Source organism: Herpailurus yagouaroundi, unplaced genomic scaffold, assembly GCF_014898765.1.
Source record: "Herpailurus yagouaroundi ecotype Mexico unplaced genomic scaffold, PumYag 160, whole genome shotgun sequence".
NCBI lineage: Eukaryota > Metazoa > Chordata > Mammalia > Carnivora > Felidae > Herpailurus > Herpailurus yagouaroundi.
Genome location: NW_024412401.1, coordinates 9,594,814 through 9,608,342, shown reverse-complemented (window position 1 = coordinate 9,608,342; position 13,529 = coordinate 9,594,814). Strand labels below are relative to the sequence as shown.

The 13,529-nt window shown below is 44.7% G+C and overlaps 1 protein-coding gene and 1 long non-coding RNA gene across 2 annotated transcripts in view; one reads left to right on the top strand and one right to left on the bottom strand.

Moving 5' to 3' along the window:
• LOC121034523 (uncharacterized) overlaps positions 1-1,459 on the bottom strand; it is a 16,738-nt gene extending 15,279 nt beyond the window's left edge. The window contains exon 1 of the long non-coding RNA XR_005792480.1: positions 1,149-1,459. This is a non-coding gene — a long non-coding RNA (uncharacterized LOC121034523). The remainder of the gene's footprint in view (positions 1-1,148) is intronic.
• Positions 1,460-6,038: 4,579 nt separating this feature from the next.
• On the top strand, positions 6,039-12,413 carry LOC121034522 (cyclin-dependent kinase inhibitor 2A-like). Its single transcript, XM_040481381.1, has 3 exons — positions 6,039-6,212; positions 9,727-10,033; positions 12,202-12,413. Exons 1-3 carry the CDS (start codon positions 6,087-6,089, stop codon positions 12,213-12,215), a joined length of 447 nt encoding a protein of 148 aa, XP_040337315.1. The 5' UTR covers positions 6,039-6,086; the 3' UTR covers positions 12,216-12,413.
• Positions 12,414-13,529: the final 1,116 nt, after the last annotated feature.

The following is a 13,529-nucleotide window of genomic DNA, read 5'->3' as shown; positions in this document are numbered from 1 at the left end:
CACACACACCACACACCACACACACACACCACACACACACACACACACACACACACACACACACACACACACACCCACACACACACACCACATCTTTATCCATTCATCGGTCGATGGACATTTGGACTCTTTCCATAATTGGCTATAGTAGATAATACTGTTGAAAACATCAGGGTGCATGTATCCCTTCGAATTAGTATTTTTTCTATTCTTTGGGTAAACACCTAGTAGTACAATTGCTGGATCATAGAGTAGTTCTATGTTTAACTTTTTGAGGAACCTCCATACTGTTCTCCAGAGTGGCTCCACCAGTTTGCATTCCCACCAGCAGTGTAAGAGGGCTTCCCTTTCTCTGCATCCTCGCCAACACCTGTTGTTTCTTAATTTTAGCCATTCTGACAGGTGTGAGTTGATATCTCATTGTAGTTTGGATTTGTAGTTCCTTGATGATGATTGATGTTGAGCATCTTTTCATGTGTCTGTTGGCCATCTGTATATCTTCTTTGGAAAAAAATGTCCATTCATGTGTTCTGTGCATTTTAAGTGAATTATTTGGTTTTGAGGTGTTGAGTTTTGTAAGTTCTTTATATATTTTGGATACTAAGCCTTTATCAGATATGGCATTCACTCTCACTTCCTAATCCACCATCTTATCCTCACTGCAAACAAGCCAGCCACTTTGTTCATGAAAGGAAGTGCTTCAACTTCCTCCCTGCCTTAACCTTTTCTTCTTTCTCAAATCTAGCTGTGCCTCCTGCGTCCAAATTTATGACTGCTCTCTGCGCCTTGTATTCTATTTCTTCCTGACTTTTTAAGGACCTCTGGTTCTCAGAAATACCTTATCTTGCCTGGGTCCTCGACTTCCCTTTTTCTCTTCTAGCTGTCCTTCTCTTCACCTGGCACCTTTCCTTGTGTGTGGTCAAGCCTCCCAGCCCTGCCTCCCTTCACCCTACATTGCTGTGAACTGTGACCGCTAAGCTGGGAAAGAATAGTCACTCCAGGTTTTCCAGCTGACAGTCTGAGCAGCCCTTCCCAGCCTCCTCTGAAGGCTCTTCTTCAGGGAGTTTATTTCTCCAGCTTCTCACCATACATCCCAGTGAATTATTTTCAGTGTTCTTGAACTTCTATGCCTTTTCACATGCTCTCACCTTTGCTTGGAACATCTTGCTCCTCCTTTTACGTCTTTAAGCTCTTGCACCATTCTCCAAAGCCAGGGTCAGCTTTCAGCATCCGTGCAGCCTGGGCCTGAGCCACCAGAAGTTTCGTTCCTTTTTCACTTTCCTGTGTCATCCTCTGCTTCCTTTTGCTTCCACACACATTACATGTAATGCCACATTTAATATCTACAGCAGCTCTTTGAGGCATCTGTATCTCACTTATACAGATGAGAAAACAGACCCAGATGCATTAAGTAACTTTTTTCAAAGTTATAGGAGCATTAAATGAAAAGTACAGGTTTGAACCCAGGCAGTCCTACTCTAGAACCGTTATGTTTAAACCCCCCCACCACCTCCATGCTCCACCATTAGCCTCTTAAGTTTGTCAAATGAATGAACAAGTCTTTTTCTTTTTGGGTTTTTTTTTTTAACATTTATTCATTTTTGAGAGACAGAGAGAGACAGAGCATGAGTTGGGGAGGGGCAGAGAGAGGGAGACACAGATTTGAAGCAGGCTTCAGGCTCTAAGCTGTCAGCACAGAGCCTGATGCGGGGCTCGAACCCATGAACCCGTGAGATCCTGACCAGAATCAAAGTCGGACACTTAACCGACTGAGCCACCCAGGCACCCCATGGGTCTTTTTCTTAAAAAATGGATCAAAATTAAACAAGTTTAAATTTCATAGCGTAGATTTTCAAAACTGCCAAGGCAACACAGACCTAAATAAGGCCATGATATTCTCAAGGAAGAAGAAAAGTAAGTTTGGGAATGATAATAACAATATGTAACAGCACCTGCATGGCTCAGTGGGTTAAATGTCTGATTCTTGATTTCGGCTCAGGTCATGATCTCACTGTTGGTGAGTTCAAGCCCCACATGGGGCTCTTCACTCTCAGCATGGAGCCTGCTTGGGATTCTCTCTCTCCCTCTCTCTCTCTCTCTCTGCCCCTCTGCTGCTCCCTCACTCTCAAAATAAATAAACTTTAAAAAAAGATAATAATATTATGTAATAAGTTTAGGATTAAAAAAGCTCTTTGGTGTGTATCATCTCATTTTATCAGCTTATGAAATATATTACAATTCCATTTTACACGTGGGCTGAGGCTGGAATAACCAGCACCAGGTTATATTTTATGTCTTCTGAAGTACTGGCCTTCAGGTATTTACTGATATGGAAGAGTAAATTGAGAGTATGTAGGCTCTTTAAAAGAAAAACTAGGAGAGTTTTACACTATTATTAAATACTTACTTATGCAAGATTTCTAATGGAGTAGGGGATCAATTTCTAGAACAAAAGGGCCACACCCAGGGATGCCATAATCTTTTGGGAGCTCCACTGCAAGTGTCAGAGTTAGGATATACCTGTCTAAAAAAAAGTCAACCTCCATGTCTGTATACAATTCATCAGTGGATGTTTTAATATGGTTCCTTTACCCATTTCCTTAAACAACAGTCCAGTATATTGCATAAGAGTTTAATGAGTTCTTTTTAAAACTTTTTTTAATGTTTATTTAGTTGAGAGAGAGAGAGAGAGACATAGCTCAGGTGGGGGAGGGCCAGAGAGAGAGGGAGATACAGAATCTGAAACAGGCTCCAGGCTCTGAGCTGTCAGCACAGAACCCGATGTGGGGCTTGAACTTGAGAATGGCGAGATCGTGACCTGAGCCAAAGTCAGACACTTAACCAACTGAGCCACCCAGGAGTCCTTTAATGAGTTTGATGTAGGAATCCATAGGTGAGTTTCAGAAGAATTTCTGAATTCCCTGAAAGTTATATTCAGAAATACATGTGCAAATGAACTCATTAGTTTATATTTTTAAATTTATTTATTTTGAGACACACAGAGAGAGCATGAGTGGGGTAGGGGGCAGAGAGAGAGGGAGAATTTTAAGCAGGCTCCACAGAGTCAGCCCAGAACCCAGTGTGGGGCTAGAACTCACAAGACTGTAAGATCATGACCTGAGCCAACATCAAGAATCAGACGCTTAAGTGACTGAGCCACCCAGTCACCCCATGAACACACTAGTTTAAAAAAGTATTGCATGGGGCGCCTGGGTGGCGCAGTCGGTTAAGCGTCCGACTTCAGCCAGGTCACGATCTCACGGTCCGTGAGTTCGAGCCCCGCGTCAGGCTCTGGGCTGATGGCTCAGAGCCTGGAGCCTGTTTCCGATTCTGTGCCTCCCTCTCTCTTTGCCCCTCCCCTGTTCATGCTCTGTCTCTCTCTGTCCCAAAAATAAATAAATGTTGAAAAAAAATAAAAAAAAAGTATTGCATATTTTATTTTATTTTATTTACCTTTTATTTATTTTTGAGAGAGAGAGAGCAAGTAGGGAAAAGGCAGAGAGAGAGGGGGACACAGAATCCAAAGCAGGCTCCACGCTCTGAGCTGTCAGCACAGAGCCCGATGCGGGGCTCGAAGCCACAAACCGTGAGATCATGACCTGAGCTGAAGTCAGACACTTAACCAACTGAGCCACCCAGGCGCCCCGCATACTTTATTTTTTGAGGAGAGGGTCTATAGCCTTCAACAGATTCTCAAAGGCCTACTTCCCCTGTGCCAAGATTAAGAAGCATTTTTTTTTATTTTTATTATTATTATTTTTTTTTGGTGATGGAAGCTAATTTTGATACTGGTGTAACAGCCAGATACATTATAAGGGAAATCTGTTCCCCATTCTCATTACCACAACTACTATTTTCCCCTTCCCTATCATACAATACCTTCAGTCACATTAAAAGAATATTATGTCCTTTTTTTGTTTTGTTTTTTAGAACTTTATGTTCTTAGCCACAGTTTGAATTTTCCACACCAATATTACTGAGATAATTGATAGGTGCCTAGAAGAAAATATAGGAAGCACAGTAATGCATTTTTATAACAGATTTTAACATTCCATAAGTGTTTTAACTGGCATCATTTTATTTTTTTAAGTAATCTCTAAGCCCAATGTGGGACTCAAACTCATGACCCAGAGATCAATACTCACATACTCTACTATCTGAACCAGCCAGATGCTCCTTAATTGGCATTCATATTTTGCCTGAGCTAACAGAAACTGAAAGTATTCTGGGAGCTTCAGGAAAAGTCACCTACGGATTGAAACATAAGTAGAACTGGATTCAAGTAGAGCTGGATTATCTATTAGGGATATTAAGCATGTGCTTTAAGGCATCAGCAAAGCCTGAGCAATCTTTTAAAAATAATATATATTGCAAAATATATTAGCCACAGGAAAAAGTAACAACCACAGGTAAAATTAGAACCTCACTGGATTTTCTTTTGCTTGCTATTTCTCAGTTGTTCAACTGTTTATTAAATTTGTGGGCGGTGGAGGGTATCCATTATCTTTTCAGTGAGTAAGGTCTGCTTGGCCTTCCCTTTTATATAATATTGATAATTCTATCCAAAGCATTTTATTCTCTGTGCCTCACAACAAGATTGTAAAAGAATCCTCAAAATGGAAAATTTAAGAGCTAAGGTATTATTAGCTTAAGATGTGCTGCACTGTTCTAAATGCTTATATGTTCAGCAATTCATTTAAAATTCACAACAGCCTTATGAAGTAGGGACTACTCTTAGCCTCCCATTTATAACTAGCATAATTGTAAGGTTTTTTGTTTTGTTTTTTTTTTTTTTTTTCTAGTAGGAAGGAGGGGCGGGGGCGGGCGAGGAGCGGCCCCAGGACATTGCGGGACCCTGGTCTCTGAATCACTAAGCAACTCTGCTTCTAGAGCTCTGAGCACTTTTTAAGGTCTAGGAGTAATTATTTATTTAGAACAGAGTCTAGCAGCCTAATGACTCCCTTGCAAGTTTCCTATCTGCTTGTTGGCAGGAATCTCCATCATCCCTATTAAATAGACCTCATCTTCTCGGAGCCAACCCTTATTCAAGGCACTAGTCCCGGGCATTGCACAAGAAAAAAGGATTTGCTGTCGACATCCATTTTACACGTGTGTATGTAGTGAGGCCAGGCTGCTGGCCGGGCGGCCGACTCTCCGAAATGAATGTTTGAGCTAGGATTTCTGGCATAATGGGCCCAGCACGCAAAATCCAGGTGTTGAGTGGTGAAGGGGTTAGAGTCATCTAAAACAAGGAAGCCTCCGGCAGCCTGGGGAGGGGGCCGGATACAGTTAAACCCGGTCCGACTAGGCTAGGGTCATGATCTCACAGTTCGTGGGTTCGAGCCTCCTTCGGATTCTGTGTCTCCCTCTTTCTCTGCCCCTCCCCCCCTCAAAAATAAACATTTTTTGAAACTTAAAAAAAATTAAAGTAGGTAAGCCACGCAGTGCTACCAGGGATACCAATGCTGGGCAGGGCTCTTACTGCCAGAAGAGTTAGATGTTTCTTCTGATTAAAAGAGGAAGCAGTACTTTGCCTAAGACATCAAACAGCCTGCTTCGAACTTGGCAGTTAGGAATCCTGTGCGGCTTTCAAATGCGAGGTGGTAGTACAGGGGAGGAAGGGAAACAGGGGAGAAGTACCGCTTTAATCGCGTGAACTCGCTCGGAGACCGCGTGCCTCCGCTGGGGGCGGGGGGAGTGCAGCCCGGAGAGGAGGGCGGGCGGGGGACGCGGGAGGGGGGGGGGGGTAGCAGGGGAGGAGCCCCGGGGTCCCTCCCCCCCCAGGGCCGCGTCCCGCTCCTAGCGCCCGTCCCCCCCCCCGGCCAGCCGCAGACCCGTTGACAGCGGAGGCCCCGCGCGGGGCGACTCCAGCGGGTGTCACATTCGCAGCGAGTTCAGGGCGGACGGCGCTCCCCTGGAGAAAGACTCCTGCAGGAGGAGGGGAAGGGCAGAGTCTGGGGGCCGCTTCCGCCGGCCGGGGAGGAGAGAGGAGGGGCGGGCTGATCACGAGAGGCCGGGGCGGGCCGCTGGCGACCGACAGCCCCAGAAGAAGGGAGGGAACGGGGCAGCGAGCGCTGGAGAGCAGCATGGAGCCCTTGGCCGACAGGCTCGCGACCGCGGCTGCACGGGGTCGGGCCGAAGAGGTGCGGGCGCTGCTCGCGGCAGGGGCGCAGCCCAATGCGCCGAACCGCCTGGGTCGGAGCCCGATTCAGGTGGGTGAGCCGGCCTGCCAGCCGCGGGAGAAGGGGGTGGCGGGCGCCTTTGGAGCACAAGGTTTGCAAGAGAGTTGGTACCGGTGAGCGTTGCGATTCTCGGGTAAGGGGAGACTTCCTGGTGAGTTCTCTGGTGGAGTTTGGAGCGGGAGCCCACCCCTCGTCCAAGTCCTGGGGGCTTAGGAAGCCGCGGGAGGAATGAGGAGACCTTTGGGGTGCAGATCTGTATAAGGTGGTGAAGATCGGAGCAGGGGGAGCCTATTTGTGTTAATATAGTCCGAGGTATGTTCTTTATCAGATATACAGTTACGAACGCTTGGGGGTAAAAGCAAGATTTTAAAGAAATGTAAGGTTTGTTGGGCCCACTTAGCTCGGAATTCACAGGCACCTGAAGGGAGCTGCCCCTCTCCCTTGCGCCGCCCCCCCCCCCCTGCAGTGGAAACCTTCTGCTGTTTTTGTTGAATAAATATCAACTGAAATTATTCAGAAGCAACTATATATTGTGTTTATTTTTTTTTAACCGAATAAAGAAAATATATGCTTGTTGTAAGAATTTAGAAAATACAGACATATATGAAGAAAAACGTTAGTGTGACCTTGCCTGAAATGTTGTCAATTTAGTTACTCTTTTGCGGGTATCTCCTATTTTGTTATTTTTAACTTTATTTGTTATAGATTAACTTATTTGGGACAGAGTTTTAAATTCCTCATTGTTCAAAAAGGTTGTTTCTCCCCTTCTCCAGTTTGGGGGTGGGGGTGGGGTTGGGGGGAAGAGGTATTTGTCGTTTTTGTTTGCCTTCACTAACTTCCAAAATCCAGGCTAAAACAAAATGAAACAAAACAAAAAAACGATTTCTTTCTGGCAGTCACCACCCTAGTTTTATTTCCAGTGTCGACAGTGATTTCTAATTCTGAAAAATAAATGTATATGAAAGAAAGGTTCGCACAAACTCCAGCGAAACGAGACAAAGGAAAGTAACTTGTACTTGCAATTTCACAGATTTCATGAGTCCATCTTCCTTTCTTGAAACTATGCTACGTCGAACAAATTTTACACATTTTAAAATACAGATATAAAAATAGGGGCGCTTGGGAGGCTCAGTCGGTTAAGCCTCCTCTCGATTTTGGCTCAGGTCATCTTAGAGCTCTTGAGTTGAGCCCTGCATCCGGAGCCTGGACCCTACTTCCAATTCTGTGTCTCCCTCTCTCTCTGCCCCTACCCCGTGCTCTCTCTCTCTCTCAAAAATAAGTAACATTAAAAATCTTTTAATAAAAATAAAATAAAATACAGATATGAAAGTAAAACCAAAATGCCTTAAAACTTGAGATTATTTGGGATTTGTAGTGTGGAGAGATTTTGAGAGTAGAGAGGTTTTGTGATAGTAGAAGAAAAGCATGAATCCTTTAAAAATAATGCATGCATGATTCCTAATTTGATATCTCGAAAATTTTATCTGAAGACTGAATTGGCCTTGAAGTTCTGGAATATGTTAGAAGAGACTCTATTTGTTTAAATACAAAAAGAAAAAAATAATTAGTTTTAGCAATTTTTTAAATAGGGAGGCTAAAAACATAGAGAAAAGGGGGCATGATTTTGGTTTAGAACCCTAACCAAACTTGTGTTTAATATAAAACTATTTAGTTTATAGAAAATTTTAACTACTTCATTGAACTCCATGTCTTATCAAATGGATTTAACACTCTACAAACATTCATTTAATTGATTCTTTTTCTTTTTGCTTTGGATTGCTATTTAGATTTAAATATTTAAATGTTAGGTTTCCTTTCATACTTTAACATGATGAAAACACTTAAAAGCAATTAAATGATGAAGCACTTCATTGGATAAACAACGTTTCATCTGTTATATTTTCACTTACATCATATACAGACATGGAGGTTGATGTCTTATAAGAACAGGTTTTAGACATGTGTTTCCTAGCTCTGGCACTTGCACGAGAGCTCCCAAAAGATTCTGGCATACTTGGGTGTGGCCCCCTTGTTCTGGTAGTTGACCCTTTAATCTATTAGAAGTCTTGTGTAAATAAGCAGTTAACAGTGTGAGAGCTTTTCCAGTTTTTCTTCTAAAAACAGTGCATTGTTCTCATGCACTGCAAGGGTTTTTTTTTTTTCCTTTTCGTAGCTGTAATTTGATTCACTTACATATTCTTTTTCCAAATCAGTTTCACTTTCTCTAGGACAAGAATCAACCACCACAGTAGAACTTATTATGGTTCCTTGGTCTAGAGAAATTAAATAATTCATGTTTAATACACAATGTAACTAAAAATAAGTAATTCCTCCTTCTAAGTCACTGTTGTCGAGCTAATATAATCAAATAATGGTTACCCTAAAAAATAATTATCTATCACTGCCATCCATCATGCAACACTCAAATTATAAGGTTGCTGTGATTGTGGATACTATTTAAAAATTCCTCTTTGGTGATGACTTTGTTTCAAAGATGATTTATGAAGCAAATGACGGGAGCACCTCCTATTTAATGAACTCTCAGAGTGTGAACTTGGAAAGTTGCTTAGTTTCCTATTGCTGCTGTAACAAATTGCCACAAACGTAGTGGCTCAAACTAACATAAATTTATTATCTTCTAGTTCTGGATATCTAAATGGATATCTAGATATCTAGATATCTAAAATGGATCCATAGGGCTGCATTCCTTTTGGAAGTTCCAGGGGAGAATCTGTTTCCTTGCCTTTTGCAACTTCTAATGACCATCAACATTCCTTGGCTCATGGCCCCTGCATCTTTTCTCTGACCTCCATTCTTAGATCTTTTCTCTGTGACCTTCTTTAAAGGAAACTTATGATTACCTTGGGCCCACCCTGGCAATCCAGGTTAATCTCCCTGAAAATTCTTAACTTAATCACATCTGAAGTCTCTTGCCATGTCAGGTAATATATTCACAGCTTTCAAGTGGACATCTTTGGGAGGCATTATTTAGCTTATCACAGGAAGGAATTTGGGGGCTGGTTAGGCAAGCCTCATTTTATACTTAAAGAAAGTGAATTTCAATATTCCGGGAGGCTTAAGTATAGATTAAAAGTTTTATAAGAATTAAAGGTTAGTTGTTTTAATTTTAGCTTTTTAACGATTATCTGTACTTGGATATACAGCAGAAAACCATATAAAATCTCTGGGCCTTATATAACTGTACCAAAACGAGGGGGGAAATACAAGAGATCAGGCTGTTGTTAAGTCAGTTTTGTCCCTCACCATTTTGCTGTTGTCTGTGCATCTGGCAGTGTTGTGTGTGTGGCTGGAAACCCACAGAAGTTTGGAGAATATAATGGAATTCAATGTGTACAGAAAGATGGAATGAGTATACTGGAGAACTAGCTAAGAGAGTTGGTAACTGAATGCAAATAGAGAGTAACTAGACACCAGTTGCTTGTACCGGAGTCTGCGCGGGGAGGAGGCTTCACAAAGAGTTTCTCTAAATGAATCTTGCCCCTTCCACCTGTCACTGCCCTGACCACTCTGCTCTCTCCGACAGGTCATGATGATGGGCAGCGCCCGCGTGGCCGAGCTGCTGCTGCTCCACGGCGCGGACCCCAACTGCGCGGATCCCGCCACCCTCACCCGACCTGTGCACGACGCCGCCCGGGAGGGGTTCCTGGACACGCTGGTGGTGCTGCACCGAGCCGGGGCGCGGCTGGATGTGCGCGATGCCTGGGGCCGCCTGCCCGTGGACCTGGCTGAGGAGCGGGGCCACCGCGACATAGTCCGGTACCTTCGCGCAGCCACGGGGGGCACCGGCACTGGTAGCCACACCGGTACAGACGGTGCAGAAGGTGTCGCAGGTGAGGTGGAAGATTTGAGTTGGACCCCGAAGAGCTTCAGCATTCCACTGCACTCCTTTTTCAGAAAAGAAAGCTGGCGCCGGGAGAGCAGGATCTTGGGTCCCTTGTCAGCTCTCACACTGCCATCCTGTATAACAACCCCAAGTGTCCAATCTCGCTGCCTGGCCAGGGCTATGGACAGGCAATAGCCTAGAAGGATTTCTGCACTTTAAAACCCATCCCATAAACCGTGCCCCTATCCTCCGCCCCAAATACTCACCCTCCCCACAGCTCAAGGACTTGACTAAGGAGCATTGATGACTCAGGATGCTAGAGGTCTCGTAGCCCCAGTTCCTCCAAACTAGCTGGCAACCGCATCCATTCAACTGCTCTGTGTCCACATTAGCATGGGTAGCTGGACCAGCCCTGCTGTTTCTACAACCATTTGCACGTGGCATCATCTGACAGAAATCTATCACTCCCAGCTCTATTGCAAAACTCAACTAAATCTGACCCTCAGCTCTGTGCGGTGTTGTTTTCCAGAGCTGTCCAAGGGAGAGAGACCTCTCCAACCCTGGCAGTCTGCATATGGGGATTTGATGCACTCAGAAACAGAGACCCTCTCTTAAGCTTTTCTTTCTCAAGCCTTTTTTTCTTTGCGAGAGAGATCACTGAGAGGGAGATGGCTATACGGTCCACCTTGCCTTCTCCTGCAACCACAAGCCTTCTCTCGTGGCCCTGTTTCTCCACCTCCACTCCAGCCTGCCTGAAGCACCAATTTTCCTGATTTTTTTTTCCTGAAGGGAGAACCATTATATATACATGACATTAACACGATTATTTAAGGTAAACCATGACTTTGAAGATACTGAGATCTACTCTATTTTGGCTCAGAATTGGGGCACTAGACCCTCTGGGCCTTAGGGGGACCTAGGAGGACAGAGAGGAGAGGCTCCCTCTGGGTCCTAGACCGGTGATGCAGCGAGTGATGTGCCTTTGACAAGAAGCAAGAAGATCTCTTTTAGCCTGCCCACCCTCTCCTCCCATTGAAGCTTGTATCCGGACACAGCGTAGGACAAGGGACCAATCATAGGGCTGCTGAGCGGCCCTGAAGAGAAGGATTAGGTGATTGAATCGAGTCACAGACAAATACATATTGTAACCCTTTATAAGCAAAACTAAGAGATTTGACCAAGCACACAAGTCCCTCCCTCTCTCCCTGCCTCCCTTCTCTTTATCCTACTACACGACCTCCATTTTAGATGGGGCACAAAAATGAATGAGATGAAACAGGAGACTTGCCCTCATAGAGCTTATATTCTGGGAAACAGACTTTAAACAATATATTTTCAGAGTTAGTTTGTAAAACCAATTTAGTTGTAAATAGGGAGACAGGATTAGAGTGCTCAGAGAGCCTGATGACAAGAGATTAGCCACTGGAGGTAGAGACACATTCAAGTCGCAAAGACTGTGGCAGGAATGAATGTGGCGGGTTAGGAGGACAGAAGGCGGGCACTGGAGCGCGCACACAAGGAGATCAGGGAGGAGGGCAAAGGCCAGATAATGTACCAGCTTGTAGGTCAAAGAAAGGATGTTGGGTCGAAACGTGGATTTTGAGAAACTTTAGGATGCTATTAATGGGTTTGGGAGAGGAAGCCTCGGAAGAAAGATGACAGGGCTGGAACTGAAGTTTCTAGATTGCCCAGCCGCTCCTAAGCCTCAGACGCCCTCTGCTTACCCGTGTTCGCCGAATAGCCTGCAGACGCGCCAAGAGCGAGGCGGTATTTTCACGTCCTGCGCTAGGCGCTGTGCGCGGCACGTCGCAGCACGCGTTATATACCGGGATTTTCCTGTTGCAAGCCTGCGAGGCGGAGTGACCGCGCGCTCTCTGCCCTCGCCTGGCGGGCCCGGAGCTGCCGGCGAGCCCGAGCAGCCAGCCGCGCAGTGGACGCGATGCGATATCAGAGAGGCTGAGGAGTGCACCTGCTGGCAGGGTCTAGCCTTGGTGGACAGACCCTGTGCCGAGGGTTGGTGGATATTGAGAGGAGGTGTACATGCCAGGGAAGCCGTTTGAGAATCTTGTCCATAAATGTCTGAATACTAGGTGGGAGATTACGAGAGAGGAGGGATCAGTCGCGCATTCTTGACTTCTGGTTTCTAATGTCTTTTTCTCTTTCTACCGCCTGCAGACAGCCGGACTTAAAGAATCATTGAGATCTGAAGACACCTCAATATGGTTTTGATCTTCCGTCACCCAAGAGAAATAAGCCCATCCCACCCAACTCTTCCCTGCTTTCTTAGTTGCCATATATCAAATAGCGCTTTTTAAATCTGCCTTCCCCTTCCCCTAAATTTACATTTGTATTTCCATTTATACATTGTTATAAAAGCTAAAAAGCAACACTGTTTCTGCCTTTTTATTATTGGGTTAGAGTTTTCTGGAGCAAGTTCTTAGGCCCTGAAAACACATCTATGTGGGCACTTCCTCTTTCCAGCCTGGCACCTCAAAGGGCACTGTTGTTTTTACAGACCCTTGTGAACTAAAGATACCAAACTTAAACGGGTTACATGGCCTTTCCTGTGTCCAGCAGCCATTAAGTGGCAGTGCCAAAGCTCACTTTTTAAAAAGTGTTCTTTTGTTTACTCATTTATTCAGTCAACATTTACTGAGTACCTATTATGGCATCTTGCCATGGGTATGGGAAATGGAGACAGATATCAATTAATGAACCCACAAACGCATGACTAGAAATTTTTATGCTGATTTTACTGACTAGAAGGTAATATTGTTTCCAAAAGATAAATGTACACTGCAGTAAGAGTATATAGCATGGATTGTAAGACATCTGAATTTCAGATGATAAAATGTCAAGAGCTGGGTCTTAAGATCAATGAAATGGAATAACAAAGTGATGAACAGAAACTCCAGGGAGACCTCAGATTGACAGACTCACGGCTGGCCTTCCCCTACTCACCTGGCTGCAGGAGTTGAGCCCCTCAAGGTTTGGGGCATTTTGCCCAAATCTTCAAAGCAAGCATGTGACTGAGCCAGCAAAGTGTGGTCTACAACCACAGAGCCTGGTTCTGCAGTCTGCTGGGGGCCTGACTGAGCTGCCCCCAATCATGCCCAACGCAGCTTCCTGAAACCCTCCCACAGTGGTTCCAGAGGGCTGTGAAGTAGCTACTGACCGCCACTCAAACCAAAAGCAGCTCCAGCTTCTCTGCCATGGCAGGAGGAGGAATGTGGCTTAAACTTCAGCAGAGGCCAGGAGGCCATGCTGCCTCCTCTGCAGTAGAGGTATCATACCTTCATTACTTATTTTTTTGAGGTGCAATTCATATAAAATTAATAATTTTATGTATATTTTAATGTTTATTTGAGAGAAAGAAAAAGAGCATGCACTGAGAAGGGAGAGAAGCAGAGAGAGAGAGAGAGAGAGAGAGAGAGAGGATTCCAAACAGGCTCCATACTGAGTGTGGGGCTCCACATGGGCCTGGATCCCACCACCTCCAGATC

Excerpts from the sequence above, each read along its gene's own strand:
- LOC121034522 (XM_040481381.1), top strand. The coding sequence starts at position 6,087 with ATGGAGCCCTTGGCCGACAGGCTCGCGACCGCGGCTGCACGGGGTCGG. Across the intron at positions 6,213-9,726 it reads TGGGTCGGAGCCCGATTCAG|GTCATGATGATGGGCAGCGC; the intron begins GTGGGTGAGCCG and ends TCTCTCCGACAG.